Source organism: Talpa europaea (genome assembly GCF_964194135.1).
Source record: "Talpa europaea genome assembly, chromosome: 12".
NCBI lineage: Eukaryota > Metazoa > Chordata > Mammalia > Eulipotyphla > Talpidae > Talpa > Talpa europaea.
Window position 1 is genome coordinate 6,555,851 of NC_140079.1, and position 19,708 is coordinate 6,575,558.

At 61.4% G+C, this 19,708-nt stretch overlaps 2 protein-coding genes across 2 annotated transcripts; both read left to right on the forward strand.

Moving 5' to 3' along the window:
- Positions 1–9,597: 9,597 nt before the first annotated feature.
- Positions 9,598–13,628, forward strand: MADCAM1 (mucosal vascular addressin cell adhesion molecule 1; the record flags this gene model as incomplete). The annotated part of the gene is made up of 5 exons (XM_084248605.1): positions 9,598–9,655; positions 9,903–10,169; positions 10,635–10,958; positions 12,416–12,826; positions 13,519–13,628. 5 exons carry the CDS (start codon positions 9,598–9,600, stop codon positions 13,626–13,628), a joined length of 1,170 nt encoding a protein of 389 aa, XP_084104731.1.
- A 1,344-nt stretch (positions 13,629–14,972) lies between these two features.
- Positions 14,973–18,511, forward strand: TPGS1 (tubulin polyglutamylase complex subunit 1; the record flags this gene model as incomplete). The annotated part of the gene is made up of 2 exons (XM_084249034.1): positions 14,973–15,346; positions 17,974–18,511. 2 exons carry the CDS (start codon positions 14,973–14,975, stop codon positions 18,509–18,511), a joined length of 912 nt encoding a protein of 303 aa, XP_084105160.1.
- Positions 18,512–19,708: the final 1,197 nt, after the last annotated feature.

The following is a 19,708-nucleotide window of genomic DNA, read 5'->3' on the forward strand; positions in this document are numbered from 1 at the left end:
GTTCTGGGGTCCACAAACCAGCCATGGCCAGCTCTGCCCTCTCGCCTGTGGGCCCGTTGACATTGGTGAAGCTATTTGCTTCTCTCCAGAAGCAGCACAAACTTGGGCGCCACAGAGGGGGCACTGGAGAGAGATGGCGGGGAGGATACCCCCCCCCCTGCTGTCAGTGCTGTCCAGGGACAAAAGCTGGCGAGAAGTGCAGGAGCCCAGGGCCGCACCTCGTCTTGTTCTGGGACCCAGGCAGGCAGGAGAAGACAAGGGTGCCTTCTGTCCAGAGGTTGCGCCCGCACACATCCACCCCGTGCCTCCTCCCAACCCCTGGCTACGTGCCAGTCTGGAGCACCGGCAACTGGAGACTCTTTCAAAGGACTTGGCCTCGGTTGACACAGCTTTTGTGACATGTGACGGAGCCAAAGTTAGCATGGGCGGGAGAAGCCACTGAGCCTGTGAAGACCCTCACGTCCCAGCCACCTAACCAGGCTGAGCTCAGCCCCCTGCAGCCCCCTGACGCCCTCTGCAGTCCTCTCTAGCCCCCTCCCGCCCCTTGCAGCCCCCTCCAGCCCCCTCCAGCCTTCTCCAGCCCCCTGCAGCCCCCTGCAGCCCCTGCAGCCCCTGCAGCCCACACCTCTCTGTGAACTTTCACTTTTTAGCCCAGAGACTTCACCAGCCGCCAAGTAAATTGCATGCAAATGAGGCGCTAATTTATTCAGAGCACCTAGGCATGAGCCACGGTTTTTAAACCAGCCCAATTTATTGACAGCAGATCGGAAAACGAGGAAAGAGCGCGCGCCGGCAGCAGAGGGGCCCCCAGCACGACGCCAGCTGCGCCCAGGAGGGTCTCCCGGCCCCGGCCCCAGGTCCTGAGCGCAGGATGAGGCTGGTGGCCGGGGCACAGCCGCGCGCCGCCGTCCAGCCTGTCACCCCCGAGGGAGCCGCGCCTGTGGGGCCAGCCCGGGTGTGGGGGGCCGGGGACCCAGCGGGGAACAAAACGTCGTCGCCTTCAGCGTTTCCTGGAAGCGGTGGGCGAACTAGTGAAAGTATCCACTTTCCAAGGCGAGGAGCGCCGTGGAGAAGGGGCGGGGAGGGACGACGGGGAGTCTGCGGCTTGAACTGGGGGTGGGGGGTCCCCGCGAGGAGGAACGCTGCGGGGGGCGGGGGGAGCCGAGGCGGCCCGGCAGGCACAGCGCGCGCGGCAGCCCCGGGGCGGAGCCCGGTGTGGCCGCCGCGGGGGGAGAGCGGGGGTGGGGGGAGCGCCAGGGGCGCGGGGGACCCGTCTGCAGGCGCGGGGCGGGGGCCCTGGGCTCGCCGGGCCCCGCGCGCGGAGCAGGACCCGCCGGCCGCGGCTCACACTCGCCCCCTGGCGGCGCCCGCGAGAACAGCCTCGGGGGCCGCGGCCTCGGGCGGAGGCGGCGGGAGGGAGGCGCGCGCGGCGCGGTCCAGGGGGGCGGGGGGGCGGGGGGACAAGGGAGGGTGCCGACGGGGGGGCACGGGGGGTGCCGAAGCGGGGGTTGCCGACAGGGGGTGCCGATGGGGGAGGTGCCGACGGGGGGGGGTGCCGACGGGGGGGGGCCGACGGGGGGGGCCGACGGGGGGCGGGGGGCCGACGGGGGCGGGGGGGGGCCGACGGGGGGGGATGGGAGCAGCCGGCGGCGGCGGAGGGCGGCGCGGGGGAGGCACGGGCGGCCCACGAGGGGTGGAGGGGGGCAGGGCCAGCACGTGGAAGGTTGGGGGGGGCTGGCGGGGAGCATGGGGGAGCAGGGCGGGTAGGTAAGGGGGGAGATGGGGTGAGGGATGATGGAGGAGGGAGGAGGGTGGTGACCCCCACCCCTGGCCCCGTGGATTCTGGGTCCGCTTAAAACCGGAGCCGCCAGGCTCGCCCGCAGGTTTGCTGTGGGGGGGGGCGGGGGGGCCGGGCTGCGGCGCCTCCGGGCTGGGGGGGACCCGAGGCCCTAAGCAGGTGCGGCTGCCAGGCCGGGAGGGAGGGCGCAGGGGGGCAGGTTTCAGGAGGGCCCGTCTGGGGGCGCCCGGCCCCCAGGAGCACCCCCGCCCGGTGGCCTCCGCGCTGCCGGAGCCGCCATCTGGACGCGGACGCGAAGTGGGTTCCCCCTCCTCGCTCGGTGAAGCGGCCCCCCGCGGCTGCTTCCCTCGCTCTGGGGTGCGGGGCGTCCTGGTTGGGGCGCCGCGGGGAGGAGAGGCGGGGCGACTGTTGCTGAACCCCCCCAACCACCACCTGGTGGCCCAGGAGCCAAAAACCTTCCCACCAGCTTTTGGAGAGAAGAATTCATTCAATGCGAGGCCCGGGGTGGGGGCTGCAGGCGGGGCTCTCCCGGCAGGGCTCTGGGGGGCTCTCCCGGCAGGGCTCTGGGGGGCTCTCCCGGCAGGGCTCTGGGCCCTCACCTGGGGCTGGAGAACAAATACAGAAAGTGTGCGTTGCTAGGTGGGCTGCTGTGTGCTCAACCGCGTAGTGACCCGAACTGGGGTCCAGCACTGCAACGAACAGGGGACCCCTCCCTTCTCAATGTTGTCCACTGCCCACCAGCCAGGCCTCCCTCTTCGCCCCCTCTTCGGGGCTATTTTCCGCGCAGGCAGAGAGGAGTCACCTTCAGGACCAGAGAACGTTCCTGTGGGCCTGCGCTCTGAACTCCACTTGTCAACTTGTGAAAAATTTGGGGTTTTTTTCTTGTTTAAAACGGGTAGAGATATTTTTGTCCCATTGTTGCACGCCCGCCCTGCTGTTCTTGCAAGATAAGCAGAAATAGGAAGTGACCTTCAGCGCCCCAGCACGTGTGCCGCAGGCCTGGGGCTTGGCCTGAGGAAGTCACTCCTGGGGAGCCACGAAGTTGTCTCCATTGGGGGGCGTAGCACTGCAAACAGGAGTGGCTCTTGGGGAGCACGGGGCGGGCTTGCTGGGTACACGAGGAGTGAGGACCAGGCCTTTTAGAAGCCACTAGCAACCTCCAGCTGGCCTGGGCCAGCGTTTATCTGTCACTGTAAGGGTGTGGGCGCGTGTGTGTGTGTGTGCGCACGCGTACGTGTGAGCTAGTCTTGGTGTAAGCTGTATTCCTTACTGTGGAGCACAAAAAAGTTTGCAGAACACTGAACGTGTTTCTTCCTGAGGACCTTGGCTGGGCTGTACCTTCTCTCTGGACGTCAGACACGAGTCCAGAAGGGCGCTCCTGGGGCTAAGCCCCGTGGGCTCCAGGGCCCGCCTCCTGCCTGTCCCAGCCTCTAGAGGCACCGTATCTGGGCCCAAGCCCTTCCTCCGTCCTCCCAGCCAGGGGAGCGGCCTCTTCCTGGCTCTCTGCCTTGACCCTCCTCCCCCCTCTGTGAGGACCCTCAGACACTGGCAGCGGGAATCCAGGCTGCTCCCCATCCCAAGGTCCTCCATTTAATTCCACCTGCAAAATCCCTTGACCACATTAAGTGGCATGTCTCCAAGTCCCAGGAGCAGGGCAGGGACCTCTTTGGGGCCGCAGAGAACTATCCCCCCACCTCTGGCCAGCTCCTCCGCTCCCAGGACCCGCTCAGATGTCAGCCTCTCAGCCCGAGCCCCCAAATAAAGCAGAGGCGCCGAGGGGGATTCTGCCTTGTCATCCTGCTTATTCTCTCAGCACAGCCCCCCCCCATCCAAAATCATGTCAACAGAAATGAGAAGGAAACAAGGGTGCCTAGGGGTGTCTAACTGTGCAGAAACCCCAGGGAGGGGTGTTCCCGGCAGGGGACAAGGCACATCCCTGCCCCAGGCACATCCCTGGTAGCGGGGAGAGGGCCTGGCTGGTTGGAGCAACATCAGGAAGCCGGTGGAGCTGAAGAGAGTGAGCGAGGGGTGAGGGCAGGGCATGAGGGATGGGGGCAGGTCATGCAGGGCCTCGGGGGCTCGAGGAGCAATCAGGCTTTCACCCCAAGTGACACAGGCGCAGGGGAGGGCAGCGGGCAGGGGAGGGGCGTGCTCCGTCCGAGGGGCTTTGATGGGCTCCCTGGTCACTGGGAGGCATGGGAAGGGCAGGAAGGACGGTGGGGGCAGCGTGGGGGCACCTCCCCGGCTGAGCCCCAGCAGGGCTGGAGCTGGGCAGTGCTGGGAGGCCATCTGGGGCCGGCAGAGCCTGGTCCTGTCCCGAGGGACTCACACGATGTCAGACTGGGGCGGGAAGGGGGAAGGGGAAAGACCAGCCGAGAAGGTCCGAGTCCATCTCCTGAATCTCCTGCGGGACAGATTCCACCTTAATCCACGAGGAACCTGCTGGCTCCCGGGCCATGTGCCGGCCACTCTCCCGCGCTCCTCGCTGAAGCCGGCGCAGGAAGAGGCTGGAGCCTCCGCTGCCCGCGGGGCCAATCACTGGCCGGAGCAGGCACAACTCGATGGCTGAGGAAAATGCTGGTGGGTGTGGGGATCCACGATCGCGATCGCTGTGGCTGCCCTGACTTCCGCTTCCTTTCTGAAATCGCCTGGGGGTGAAGGTGAGAACTGGGTGGGCAGGTTCCCCCGCGGGGCTGGGTTTTAGGGTGATCTGTTGTTTTCTGTCCCAAGCGGCATCAGGCGGGATTCTGGCAAGGGACACCACCCCCACGCAGCATCAGCTCAAGCTCTGCCCCCCTCCGTCACCTCCCACCTCCCGAGGGACCCCTTCTGTTCTCAGTCCAGGGCCAGCCCCTGACTCAGGCTCACGCGCCTCCGCAGCCGCCTGCCCCTTTGTGTGGTGGAGACGCAAACAAGGAAGCCTTGTTCTTTCCTGAGGATGAGACACAGCGGACCTGCCAGGCTCCTCTGCTGCCTCCACCCCAGAAAGTGGGGCTCTCCACACAGGAGGGGGCGGCGCAGACCCACTCTCCTGCAGGGCCGGGTCCCTGGCTGCACGGCCGGCCGCATCCCCGTTTTACTGATGAGGAGGCTGAGATTGGTTGACAGGAAGGGTTGACATCGAGGTCGTGGAGAGGGCTGGAGAGGGCCCGGGGGGCTTGCTTGTAGCCCCTGAAGTCCTACCACACGGGTCATTTCTCCCCTCTGTTAACTGGAAATAGCCTCAAGGACAACCAGACAATGGGCTTGTTAGATAATCAAAGTGAGGGAAGTCGCCCCCCAGGCTGTCCCCTGCGGGAGCTGTTCCAGTGAGCACAAGTTGGGCTTTGCGTTATGCAGCTAGAAGCGGACACTGACGCTGGGAACAGACTGACGCCGGGGAGAGGGGCTTCTCGTTCTAGGTTGTCCCAGCCTAACCACAGGCCGATGCCAGAGGATTTGTTCTCTTCCTGCTAAAGTCAGCCCTGCAGACATGCTAAGGCTGGGGGATGCACTTTATTATTTAAAAAAAAAACCTTTTCCTGGCTTCTCAGTCCCCAATGGGTGTGACCGAGTGTGACCGAGTGTGACACCCCGACAGGTGTGACAAGGCGCTTTTACCTCCAGGCAGCAAATTCCAGCAGCGGCCACAAGGTGGAGCTGTTCTAACTGACCGCCACCCGAGGTCATCCTCTTGCCTGCTCCACCTGTGGGGTGGGGGACCCCAGAAAATGTCACTGTGTGTTCACACCTCTCTGGCTCTGTTTCTCTGACAGATCCTCTCACCCCGTTTCTCTAGAGGGGGCAGCTCCAGCTTCAGGGCTTCTTTCTTCTCCGTGCCTGGCACCGGGCACCGCCTGTCCCCCACAGACGCTAATTCTGGCCCTCTGACCACCAATTTAATTCTACAACTAGCCACCCCCGGCCGTCTTATTTTTCTCTTCTCCCACGGCATTAGTCACCAGATGATGCAGCGCGGGCTGGAGCGCGTGAGAATTGACTTAAATTTGCAGTTATGTGAGCGGGTAGATGTCACGTTGGTGGCTTGAAATCAGTCGTTATATAAGTATTTTTGCTCAAGAGTCTGCAGAGGACCTCCCTGGTGGCGCAGCGGCCTGAGCACAGCGCTGTGAAGCTGTCACAGACTCTGCAACGTGGGTTCAATTCCTGGCCAGCCAAGGAGATACGCACATGGCACGGCAGACCTCTCCTGTCTCGCCAGCCCGCTGCTCCCCTCAGCAGTGTCTTCGGTCTGTCTGCCTGTTCTGCTCCCCTCTCTGTCTCTGGTGATTCCTCTCACCCTCCCGTGCATCTGGCCTGTAACCCAGTTCTTGTAAAAGTAAATAAATAAATCTTAAAAAAAACAATAAAATAAAATAGGTATCGGGTGTTTTTGCCCCTTTGTTTCCCTCCTCCAGACGAGATAGTTGACAGATACTCTAGAGATCATGAAGGAAAGTGAATAGGTTCTCCTTTCTGCAAGTGGCAGCTCCCCCTGCGCTGGCGGCATGTGGGCCCCCCTTGGGATTGAGGGACCCAGCTGGTGGGCCCTGGGTCAGGCTGTGCCCTCTGCTTCCTTAGCCCCACTTCCTGTGCCTGTCTTTCTAATTCAACATAGACGGTAAGGTGGAACCACCACCACACTTTGCTTTAGAACAGGGAATGGGTTCCTTTCTTCTGTAATCACTTCTGTTATTAATGTGGGTTAATTCACATAAAATACAGCTAACCATTTAAGCACTGCAATTCTTTGGTGTTAAGTGCATCCCCAGTATTGTGTCCCTAGCACCTTAGTCTAGTTCTAGAACATTCCATCACCCCAGAAGGACGCCTAGTGTCTATCAGTCTTTGCATCCCCCTCCCCTAGCCCCTGGCACTGCACATCCACTTTTCATCTCTGTGGATTCTCAGAGTCCCGTGGGTCCAAGCCCCCCAAGCCTGGACACCCCCCTACTCCCCCACACGCCTCTCCCGGCTCCAGACCTGCCTATTCTGTGGTTGTCTGCAGCCTGGGTGAGCAGCAGGCACCATGTTGGTGACACACAGCAAATCCCTCAGGGCTGTGACATCATCGCCAACACTTCTGCACCAGGCAATGGCCCAGCTCCCCATGGGAAGCCCAGGACCCACCAACGATGAAGTGGGGGTGGTGGAGCAGTAACCCCCTCAGACATAGTCCCCCAGGCTTTGGCCACAATGGACATGTCAGTGACCCCTGCTAGGGTATTCAGGGGCTGGCTGACCGGTGCGTGGTGGACAATGAGCAGAGGGACTGGGGTGGGCAGGCCATAGTTGGGCAAAGGGTGGCTCTATGAGCTGGAGCAGCCCCTTCCAATCTAGATGCTTCTGTGTAGTCATTAGGCTGCCACTCAACCTCCATCTCCCCTCATTCTCTCTGTCCCTGAGGCAGAAAGTGACAGGCAGGGAGTGGGGGATGGGGCATCCAGTGTTGGAGTTCAGTAGGGAACCAAACAGCCCTCCCCTGTCCTCACTGCTCCAGAACTCCCCAAACAAAGGGCCAGGAGGCCCCCAAAACTGGCCAGTGGTGTGGAGAGTTATCCTCCTGGGAAACAGGCCCCAGCCTCTCTTGGCCCCTGCCTGGCCTGAGGCCTGCAGTACCCTGCTGTGGTGGGGGGAGGGCACAGAATGTCAGGACTTGAGGGGCTGGGACCCTCCTGGGAAAAGGCTTCCTGCCCAAGCCACTGAGGACTTCCTCTGGGTGGGGATGATGCTGGGAAGGGGGGGTCAAAGGGCAGCCTGGTGCATGGGAAGCTCCGATGGGGGGGCTAGGTAGGGGGATAGATGGAGGACCTCAGCCCCTCCCTGCCCAGCAGCTCCAGCGTATTCATCTCCCAGGAATGCCAGATGCTGGCAGGAAATGAGTTTCAGGAAATCGAGGTCCCCAACAGCGCCAGCCTCTGGCTCCCAGGGGTTCCCCTGCACCTCCTAGGGTCCAGGCCCTCCTTCCAGGGCCCTGACCACTTTCCCTCCCTCCTCCTTCTCCCTCCCTCTCTGTGTCTCTCCCCCCCCCCACCTCTTCCCCCACCCCCCCAAAACCTTCCCCTGGCCAGCCCACCTGTCCCCTCCTGGAGAGGGTCCCACCCACCTCCTGGCCCCCCAACCCCATCTGGTTCTCCTTGACACTGACTTTTGAGTAGTGAGAGCTGTGGGAGGTGAAGGCTGGTTGTCCCAAGGGTGGTGCTCTGAAGGGGTTTCTTGGAAGGGTGTGGGGGCAGCAGTGGGGGAGGAGGGCGGGGAAAGCTGGATCATACCCTGCAAGTGGCCTCAGCAGCAGGAAGCTGGGACGCTGCCAATTCACTGTGCCTGCTGCCCCCTGCCCGGGTTAAGAGCCCAGCTTCCCGAGGAGGCCCCACACCTCCGGCCTGGGGATGCAGCATCTTGGAGCCTACCTTCCTGTGCCGCCTTCCCGGCATCAGAGGGGGAGGGCCGAGGAAGAGTCGGGTCACACACCTGAACCCTCACCTTGCTTGCCAGGGGTCCAGCCTCCCCCTTGCTCCCAGCCCCTCCTCTGGACCTCACTTCTGCTCCTCACAGGTGCCGAGCAGAGAAGACACAGAGGCCGGAGCTGGTGGGGCTGGAGGCCCGTCACCTGGTTGGCCCTTCTTAGTCCAAAGTCAGGGAAACTGAGGCAGACACTACACCCTGAGGTTGTTGGGGGCAGTCCAATCTGTTCTTTCTTGCCTGCTTGCCTGTTGTGGCAAGGGGTCTGGGTTAATGGTGGGGGAGGGGCAAGAGAGCAGACGACACCCCCCCGCCCCCCCATCCCCCGCTCAGGGGAGCTGGGACTTCAGCTATATGACCACGGTAAGGGCTATGAGGAAAATGCACTGAAAGTGACACAGAGGAGGGGGCGGTGGGGGGTGAGGAGCACTCTAAGGTGGCAACATATGGGAAGACACTGGGTATGGTGAAAGTACAGCCCCTGCAAAGGCCCTGGGGCTACCGTCAGGTGTGGGGAGACAGCGTGCTCAAAGGATGTCTCTGCAAGCACTCTGGGTGCCGGGGGGTGAGTCACCGTGAATGGGCACACAAGAAATGGGGCCAGGCTGAGGGCCCCAGGGGACTTGCTGCAATGGTGAGGGCCTGGCTAGGGTCCCTTCCTGGGTCTCTCCTGTGGCCCCAAAACTAGGTCCCTAAGCAGAACACAGAGCAGAGGGAGCCCATGGCCAGGCCTGCAGGCCCTCACCACGGTGCCCACTTGACAGAGCAGAGACGTGAGCAGAGGTAGGAGGTGACAGTCCAGGCGCTGGTGGGCCTCAGTCACCTAAGGACACCAGCCTTTCCAAGAGAATATGACCCCCAAGATCCCCCCTCCCGGTGGCTCAAGGAGACCTCACCCCCAAGACCCTCACCCCGGAGGACCCTGCTCCCAGAGACACCCCCAGCAGGGCAGCTGGAGCTGGAAGACTACACTCGCCCCCCAGGCTGCTGGGCAGTGAAGGGGAGAGTCCCCGGGACTGGGCTGGCCCCTGCACCAGCCTGGGCCTGGGTGGGGACTTCAGTCCCTCCGCAGCCACCTTCCTGGGCCGCCCCCTCCCACCCTTTCCATGCCCAGTGCCCACACCTGGATTCTGCCCAGACCTTCCCGCCCATTCTCTGATCGCTGCCGCCCCCCCATCTCTGGCCCCCAGCCCCCCCTCTCCAGGGAGTGGGGGAATCAGGCCGGAGAAACCCTCCTCTGGAAACCCCCTCCCCCAGCAGCTGCAGGACGGGGAGGGGGTAGAGTCGCGGGGCACCAGGAAGGAGCCCCGGGCTCCGCTATATAAGCCACTCCCCGCCGGCCGGGGCAAGGCGGCAGCATGGAGCGGGGCCTGGCCCTCCTGCCCCTCCTCGTGGGGCTCCTCCAGCCAGGCCGCGGCCACGGAGGAGGTTTCCAGAGGGGAGGCCGAGGAGCGAGGAGGGCGCTCCCCAGGGGGCGGGTTCAGTGAAGAGGGGGCTCGGCCAAAGGGGGTGCTCGAGGGGAGGGGCTGGCGCAGTGCGGGGCAGGGGAGGAGCGCGCTGTGGCTGGCACGCAAATGGGGTTGGGGGTCTGGGGGGCCTGGGGGGTCTGGGGGGCCTGAGGGGCCTGGGGGTCCAGGCCTCTCTGAAAGCACTCTGCCCGCAGGTGGGTCCCTGGAGGTGGAGCCCCCTGAGGCGGCCGTGGCCCTAGGCGGGTTTCTGCAGCTCACCTGCCGCCTGAGCTGCTCGGACCCTGCCAAGGCCTCTGTGGCATGGAAGGGCCTGGACACCAGCCTGGGCTGCGTGGAGCAGGCCGGGGAGAGCAGCGTGCTGACCGTGCGCAACGCCTCCCTGGCAGACGAGGGCACACAGATGTGCCAGGGCTCCTGCGGGAACGTCACCCACCTAAAGACCGTGATGATCCGGGTGTTTGGTGAGCCCCACCCTCCAGGCACCTCTGCTCAGGCCAGGCCCACCCAGCGGCCTTGCTCTACCTCTGGCTCTGCGCCACCTCTTCCCAGAAGCCTTCCCAGATTGTCAACGGCCCCAAAGCCTGAGTCCAGTTACTCCTCGGTGGCTCAAGTCTGTCCCCTCTTCTCTGCATTACCACCACCAGGCCTCCCAGCTTTCATTCTCTGGGCCCCCAGCACCCCCAAATTCCACATCCCTGACTCCTTGCTGTTGCTGCTCTGGAGCCTTTCTCAGGACCTAGCCACATGGGGGTTGGGGGTGACCACTGGGTCTTCCCAGTCCCGGTGCACCAGCAGCCCCCACTCACCCCACACCCCTCCTCAGGGCCCAGGCTGACTCTATGGTTTCAGCCCGCCTCTGAATTCTGTGGGTGGGTCCCCCACTTACGGGTAGCCCTCCTTCTCTGCGTTTGTGTCTCCATCCACAGCCTTCCCAGACCAGCTGACCGTGTCCCCAGCAGTGCTGGTGGCCAGGCGGGACCAGAAGGTGGCCTGCACAGCCCACAACGTCACTCCCTATGACCCCGGCTCCCTTTCATTTTCCCTGCTCCTGGGGAACCAGGAACTGGAGGGGGTTCAGGTTCTGGGCAGGGAAGAGGAAGAGGAACCCCAAGACGGTGAGGATTTGCTGTTTCGAGTGACAGAGCATTGGCTGCTGCCCCCCTTCGAGCCCCCCATCCTGCCTACTCTCCACTGCCAAGCCACCATGAGGCTGCCTGGTTTGGAGCTGAGCCGCCGGCTCCCCATCCCAGGTGAGTCTACAGGGTTCCCTAAAAGGTGGACTCAGGTACAGGGCCCTAGTTTCAGGAACCCTGCACCTGCTGTGCCTCCATCAGATGGACCACGAGCCCCACAACGGTGGGAAGAGGCCTTCCATCCTTGGGGGTCCTTCTGGGAAGCCAGAGTGGTGCTTCACTTGCTTATTTCAACAGCTTGACCAAGCACTGACCCCGGACCCTGAGCCAGGCCCCATGAGGTCCTGTCCCCCCACTGCCCACAGCCCCCTGAGGTTCCCAGTTCCCTCGACTGAAGAGCCCACATCCTCCCTGCATTACCTGCCCCTCCATCACTCCCCTTGCCTCCTTCCTCTTCCCCACCCCCCCCACCCTGCTCCAGTCACAGAAGGATCCTCACTGTCTATCACACCCGGCTGGTTCTGCCCCAGGGCCTTTGCATGAGCTGTGCCCTTCGGAATGTTCTAACTGCAGCTCTCTCACTGGCTCCCCCTCACCTCCCTCAGGTCATCTTCCCACAGAAGCTTCCCCTGACCTCCCTATCTAAAGGGTCACCACCCCTTTTCACACATGTACATGTATGTACACACACACACTGCTTTGTTTCTTGACACTTTTGATCAACATCTGTTCTCATTATTATTTCTATCACCTCCTGGGAAGTGGAGATGGGCCTACGCCTCCCTCCCCTGTGTCTGTCTTGTTCATGGCTGTATCCCCAGTGGCTAAACTGTGCCAGGTACACAGTAGGTACACTGAACATAGTAGGTGCTCAGGAGGTACATTCTGATGAGAAAATGAAGTGTTCCGGTGCTTAGCACACAGTGGGTGTTCTGTTCAAGCCAGATGTGATTAATGTAAGCAACACGTGTGTGAACTGGGGCAGGAAGTGCCCACATCATGAAGACCTGCCAACCACACACCAGAAAGGCAGGGGTTCTCGTTCTCTGTCAGGGCACCCTGAAACTCACCTAAATGTGCTTGAGGTCACTGAGAAGAGTTGGAGCAGAGAGCTCCCAGGGGAATAGGGTAGAGGTCGGGGCCAGAGAGGGCTGTGGTGGGAGGACCCCCCAAGAAAACCCCCAGAGTTGAAAGGTGTCTTATGGTAGGACATACAAATCCGCCCCCCCTGCGCCCTCAGTCTCCCCATCTGCGCCACAAGATGGAGCAGAAAACCTCTCTCACCTTCTCACTCCTGGGGCCAACCCTCCCCTCTCCCAATTCCCAGTCCCCTAATAAAATCCAGTACTCACTGATCCTCACTCTCCAAGGCAGCCCCCTTTACAGTTGGGGAAAGTGCTGGGTGGGGGAGCCCTGACTAACCCCAGGCCTCCTCGGACCCACTGGGTTGCCCTCCGATTTGCCCAAGTGACCCAGGAGAGGTTCTGATCCAGCCCTGTGGTCCAGATAGAGAGACTGAGACAGGACAGGGGCGTAAGGCAGCAAGGAGAAAAACCAATCACCCCCTTTTCCAGTCCTGCCCCTCTCCACTTCCAAGGAGCCCCTGGTTACAACCTCCCTGCAGACCACCCCGGAGCAGGATTCCAGCCTCCACCCTCCAGCCTCCACCCTCCAGCCTCCACCCTCCAGCCCCTGGAGTCCTGGCCTCACACCTGACAACAGCTCCACCGGACCCTGCCACCTCGAGATCCACCAGTCGCCAGTGCCAGGGGGTCTGGAGCTGCTGTGTGAGGCCACCTGTGGCACAGAGGGGACCGTGCACTGGACCCAGGCCCCCGGCGGTCTGGCAGCCTATGAGTGGCGGAAGGCCGGAACCCGGGCCTGGCTGAGCGTGCAGTGGGCTAAGTGCAGCCCCGAGGGCTGGTTCCAGTGTCAGCTGGATCCAGGGGGCCGGAAGACGAACCTCTATCTGGTTCCGGAAATGTGTGAGTTTTAGGGGCTGGGAAGGAACAGGTGGGAGCTGGGAGGGAGGGAAACCTCACAATAAAACTGTAAGCAAGGAAGTGCTGCCTCAGTTTCCCCAATTGTCCACTGAGCATCCCAACAACGCTGTAAAGTAACAGTCGCCTGGCAAGACCACGGTGGAATTCCATGTAGACTGGAGCCACGCACATTTCACAGCACTTGGTAAACTCTAAGTTTTATAGATTACAAGTCTGTGTGATAGAAACGGGATGGTCACTTAATTAATTTTGAATTTTCTAGTAGCACAGAGAAAAAGTAAAACTGAGTTTGATGATGTATTTTATTAAACCAGTATACCTCCAACATCATCTTCCCAACAAATCAAAGTGTGCCCTGCGTTTGATCTGACAGCCCCTTCTGTTCAGACTGGCCACGTTTCCAATGCGGGCACTGCGAGCGGTTAGAAGTGGACAACCCACTTCTAACTGGAAGGTCTTATGTAAATTTCAAAAGATTCGCTCTAAGCCCTGTGGCTATTTCGGGGGGGGGGTGCTCATTTCAAATGGTACAAATGTAAAGTTAAATTGTAAAATTGTAAACTGTCAAGTCCTTTGTAAAATTTCAGGTGAATTGAGAAGCCCGTTGCCAACTGTGCTGGGTTTCTCTGCAAAACCTGCAGAGGGGTTCAGGGCACCTGGTGCTTCTTCCCCAGGTTACGCCTCAACGTCCCCAGATCTGTGGACAGGCAGCTTGGTGCTGGGGCTGCTCCTCCTAGCACTCCTCGCCTATCGCCTGAGGAAGCACTGCCAGCCTGCCCGCTGACCACCCCTACCAGCTCCCCTGGCCTCCTGCCCCACCTGGACCCGAGGGCGGGAACAGGCGAGGCCCCTCCTCGCGTGGCTGGCTTTCCTTCTGCTTGGCTGCAACCAGAGGACCTTGCAGGGTTGTGAACAGGGCAAGGGGTTGCCAGGGGACCCTTGCACTGACAGCCCCAGCACCCGCAGCTTCCTCAGCTGGCTGTTTCTCTTCAGTGGGGCCCCTGGAGACACACCCCCGAACAGGACCGAGCTGGAGAATAAATGGTATCTGGTCTGAGTTCCGTGGTTCCGGTCGTGATTTGAAGATGCTGCAATCCTCTGTGTACCTATTCTCTGTACTGGTGACTCCCAGAAAGGAGATGGCCAGACTCTAGCCCCGCCGGCCAGGTGTCAGGGAGGGGAGGGAGTAAGACGGGCCTTGCTCCGCCCAAGAGCGGGAGGACACAAATACTTGCGCCTGTGCCCGGGTGTGGGGACAGGGGCGCTTACGCAGTCACTAGGGGTCCTCAAAAAAGCAGGGAACGTATTTGGTGGGAAAAGACACAGCGGAGAAGCGGCTTTTTAAGGGGAGCTGCATCTCTTTTGGGTGGCGGTAGGCTCGGGGGAGCGGGCAGAGGTGAGCAAGCGGGAGCCCCCGGGGACCCCTCGACGTCTGGGACTGAAGCCCGCGGACGCTGGGGAGCCGAGGCAGAGGCTCGCGGGACCGCAGGTTCCATCGAAGCAAGATCCCTCTGGTGGTGAAGACGAGTACAAGCCCAGGAGGGGCAGCGGAATCGGAGACGGTCCATTCGCGCGAACACGCACTCGGGGATGGCGAGTGTGGGAACCCGGAGCAGATCCCCCGTCCCGCCGGGGGTGGCGGGGCTTCACCCACCCGGCGAGCCACAAACTCGGGCTATAAACTCGGGCTGGGCGAGGGGAAGGGCGGGCTGGGTGCGAAGACCCAGAAGAAAATCACAAAAGGGGGCGGGCGGGAGCGGCGCACAGCCGGGCGTCTGGGCGGACCTTCCCTTCCCAGCCCCGCGGGGCTTCTCTGGTAACCAGGGAGACTGGTTGCTAGGGAAACACGCTAAAAAAGGACTCACCCACTACCAAGATGGCCTGCTTTGCGGCTTCATGCCAGAAACTAAGCCCTTCCTAGGTAGCCATCTTGGAGTCTGGCAAGACTCACGTTAGGGGTCTAAACCCGCCGAAACGCAACGGAGAAAACGAAAGCTCGGAATTCCTGTTAGAACCTACGGGAAAGGATGGCCGGCTGCGGTCAGTTCAGCATTCCCCCGCCCACGGGAGCTGGGAACTTCCTGCCCTTAACCAAGATGGCCGCCGAGGCGCCACGGCACTATGAAATATGGCGGCGCTTCCGGTCCCGCTGCCCTCAGCGAAGATGGCGGCAGTGGACAAGCGACGGCCGGCGTCGGTCCAGGCGGCCAGTTTCCCGGACAGCGGCCGGCCGGCGGTGTCCCGAGCGACGGCAACGGCCGAGAGCGAGGAGGACTTCCTGCGGCAGGTCGGCGTGACGGAGATGCTGCGCACAGCCCTGCTGAAGGTGCTGGAGGCGCGACCCGAGGAGCCGATCGCTTTCCTGGCGCACTACTTCGAGAACATGGGACTGCGCTCGCCGGCGAGCGGCGGCGCCGGGGAGCCCCCGGGCCAGCTCCTGCTGCAGCAGCAGCGCCTGGGCCGCGCGCTGTGGCACCTTCGCCTGGCTCATCACTCCCAGAGGTGCGGGGCGGGGCGGGGCCGGGCTGGGTGGGTGGGGGCTGCGGCCCGGCTTTCAACCTCCAGTGCCCCGCGTGGCTCCCGGGCCGACGCGCGGAGCTTGCTAGGCTGCTGGATGAACCCAGACAAGGGTGCGGGGCGTGCATCACCCGGGGTAGCTTGCAACTCTAGCCAGCTTTGCCTCCTGTGATGCCTTATTGCAAATTCTGAATTTCACCACTTTTGAAAATCATGGAGTCCAGGGTCAGCAGCGGAGCAAGTCCTGTCAGCCAGTACCCTCCTGGCTGCCTTTTTACCAGCATCCATTAAGCCAGAAAAATGAGTATTTACAGGACTGGGCTGGGGAGATATGGAGCAGCCCATTCACTCAAGGTCCCACTGCTGACATCAGGGCTTCTCTGTGGAAGGCTATACGCGGTACTGAGGGGGACTGAATCACATCCCTAGCCCCATTCATTGGACACTAGAACCCCCCCCCCCCCCCCCCCCCCCCCCCGTTTAACAACCACAGATCCCCAGACGTTCCCAGACATTGCCCAGTGTCCACTTTGGGGCAGGATTTCCCCTGTTGCTTCCTCTGCCCCCCACCCCACCCCACCAAGAATCGCTAAAGTGAAGTCTCCTGTGTCACTTTCTGGACACATTCATAAATATATATGTACATATTTTTTAATTGCTCTGTGTAGCGCTGACACGGATGACGCCTACAATAAATAGCTAATGCCCACATCACAGATGGTGAAACTGAGGCCCAGAGCCCATGGTCCCACCATGGAGCCAAGATTTGAGCCCGGACTTGCCAGGTGCAGAGCTTGTAGCCACCATGATTCAGCAGATGATTTCACAGGGAGTGTACAAGCCTCCTGGGCAGGGGGAGCCCCTGGGACTTGGAGGTGAGACCTCACCTCGAGACTGGGTGTCGGAGCCTCTGGGCCTCTGCCCAGTCTTCCCTCATGACTCTGATCTCACTGGGCTGTAATTACCCCTCTGTGCATTTTACTGCCCCTCAAGGCCAGGAGCATCCAATAAACATCTGCACAGCCTGGCTGAATCCCAGCCCTGGTTAAACCAGTGGACGTGTCCAACCTAAGCACCCTGCCTGCGTCCTGCAAGAGCCCTGAGGTGCCAGTGAGGAAGGCAGAGACTGACATGCATGTGGATCCCTGGAAGAGATGGGGGGAGGTCCAGGGAAAGCTATACACAGAGGTGCTCCATGAACACTTAGGGACCCCAATTTTGGCTGCTCTGACTGCTACCTCCAGAAAGGAATGAACTAATTCCAAAAACGGGCCAACAGGTTCCAGAAGAGAGGCCTTGGCGCAGTCAGTGATCGCAGGCCATCTGGGTATCCGTCAGGATGAGCAGTCACTCATGGTTACAGACAACCCTGAAACCTCTGACCTCAGCACACCGAAGTTTCTCTTTTCGCCTGTACCTCAGGAGTCAGCAGGGGCTCTGCTCACAGAATCTTGCCATGAGCTTACAGTCAGGGCAGTGGGGAGCAGGCCATGGGGACAGTGCAGATGCTGTTAAAATGGCCATTGAGAGGGGACCTCATGTCCTATGCTTGAGTTTCAGTGGCTGAAGCCAGCTCAGGGCACAGCCTCACTTGGGGGTCCCGAGGGCTGTGGTAGGGGGAGCCGGTGGAGAATTGTTGATGGCTCCATGGCTGCCAGCCCTGGTGTTCGTGCCCCGTCCCATCCCCTCCCATGTCTGCAAACCAATGGCACCAGATTTGCTACCCAGACACAAGGAGAGTGGCTGTGCCTGCACTCTGTATAGGGGCTCCCTGCTGATGATTGGCCAGGACCCCAGGTGGGGAGCACGAGGCCCCGGCTCTGGCCTGACATGGTGTGGCTATACCCCGGCTGCAACCTCCTGAGAGACAGAGCCTCCCATCAGGTCTCTGACATAGAAACAGAGAGGTGATAGATGCTTGTTCTGCTTCAGGCCACTGGGTCATTGTAACGTAAGCATCCTCACAGATGCCTGCTGTTGACTCACACCAGACCATCCCAAACTTACTTTTCTGGTGAAAAGAGTGAATAAAAGCCCCCACGGGGTTGTTATGAGGCATCTGGGGGAGTGGTAGCAACTGTGTTGATGGGAGCAAGTGTGGCCTTTCATGAGCCACAACTGCCCCTCCCCCCACAGTGTGTCAATGAGGGCCCAAAGATGGGGGGAAAGAGAGGGGTTTATAGCCAGATGGGCTGAGGACCGAGTCCCTCTGGGAGAGAGACCCCAGACAGCTGCACTCCCACCTCTGGGTCTCGGTTTCCTCCTCTCTAAGGGGCTTCAGTCCAGGGAGTTACTGCCCAGCACAGCAGTGGTGCCTGGGCGGCGCCCGTGTGCTGGATCGGGCTGCACGCTGGCCCGTGCCATGTAATCAGTCAGAAGGCGGTGACTGCTACGAAAAAATGTAGGAGGGGCTAGAGAATCAGGGCAGACCCCACTGAAAAGGTGGCATTTGAGCAGACTCCAGTCAGCCCGAGGAAGGGCACTCCAGGTGGAGGGCACAGCCGGGCGAGGGCCCTGTCCAGCCACGACAGGTGCGCTGGAGAACAAGGGGGGGGCGGAAGCCATGCAGGTGGTGCTGGCTCTGCACTGGCCCAATGCCCCTCTGCCCGCAGGACGGCCTTCAACAACAACGTGGGCGTGGCCTACGAGTGCCTGAGCGCCAGTGGGCGCAAGAAGAAGCCAGGGCTGGATGGACGCACCTACAGTGAGCTGCTCAAGCGCATCTGCCGGGACGGGGAGGCCCCCGAGGAAGTCGTGGCGCCGCTGCTACGCAAGATCCAGTGCCGGGACCACGAGGCGGTGCCTCTAGACGTCTTCCGCACTGGCATGCTCACCTGCTTCGTGCTGCTGGAGTTTGTGGCTCGGGCCAGCGCGCTCTACCAGCTGCTGGAGGACCCCACCCTGGCCGTGGCTGACCGCCGTGTGGGCCAGGCCGTGCTGGACACCCTGGAGGGAGCCCTGCAGGCCGGCGACAATGCCACGGCACCCGCCCGCTACCTGGAGGCCGGCTCCCGCCTGGGGCCTGACAGCCTGGCGCTGGCCATGGACCGTGCTGTCGTGGCCAGGCGACCTAGCAACCCCATGACGCGGGAGGAGTTCCTGGAGAAAGCGGCCACCCTCTTCATTGCTAAGGTCAAGCCGGTGGGCTGAACCCCCTCCTCACACTTGCCTGCTCCCTCTGCCCAGACTGGGGACGTAGGCATACAGGTCTATCTCACCGGATCCGGGGTGAACACGGATCGGGGCCAGGACCCGGCTGCCCTGCATGCAAAGGAAGTGCAGGAAGCCTCCCCCACACCTAGCTTCCTGCCAGGAATGATGCCCTAGCCCCTTCGGTGGGGAGCCCAGGACCCCAGTAATAATAAAGTATATCCCCAAGGCTGACCTGGTGTGTGTGCTCCCCCACTTCCCAACACCATGTCCACAAAAACATTCCTCCACTCAGACCGCACACCTGCCACACTTGCCAGACAACACCTGGACATGCAGGTGCCCCTGCGTTCAGCTTTCTGGGAGCAGAGAGCAGTGAGTGCCCTGTACCCACCAGTTCCAAAACCCAGTAGGTCCAGCCTGAAGGCTCTGGATAGGACCAGTCCCCGAGCTAGGATCCCCCGCAGGCCCTGCCCAGTTAGTTCCTGCCTGACCCGCGGCTTCCAGGTTGTCAGAGGCAGAGCTCAGCTGGGCAGGTAATAGCAGAGTAGCCACTTCCAGCTCCTTCAGTGTTCACGACCCAACACTACCCTATAAGGAAGGTAAATTACTCCCCTGTTTGGCAGATGGGGAAACTGAGGCCCTGGAGGTGAAGAGTCATGCTGTCAGCAAGGGGCCCAAGTAAGGATTCCAACCCAGGCCCCGCTCCAGAACCCACCCCATGCTGTGACTGCCCCCACTGTCCAGTCTTTGCAGAACCAACACGGATCTGTCCAGTCCCTCCCACCAAGACCCCATGGCCCTTCTCTCCTCACGTCCCCTCTCAGGAGTGGGGCCGTTCCTTGCATGTAAAATTCCAGGGGAGCGGGATCAGGTCTGGGGCTGGGACAGTGGCTGGCAGGTGATCCTCGCCCCGTCCCCTCCTCCATGAGCAGGAGTCAGCCCTAGCCGGGCCTTTCTTAAGTACACCATGGCAGGCCACCTTGCCTCCCACCTCCCACCCTGCCTCGGTGTAGGGCCGGCAAGGAGCCAACATCCCAGACCCCACGCCCTTCCAGAACCTCACATGTTTTCACAACAGCCACGACAATAATTTCCATTTGCTCACTTTTCCAGAAGCTCATGTTTTCCACAGTAGACAAAGTAATACAATATTCGACACTCCCAGAACCCCGTGAGTCTTCCACAGAAGACACA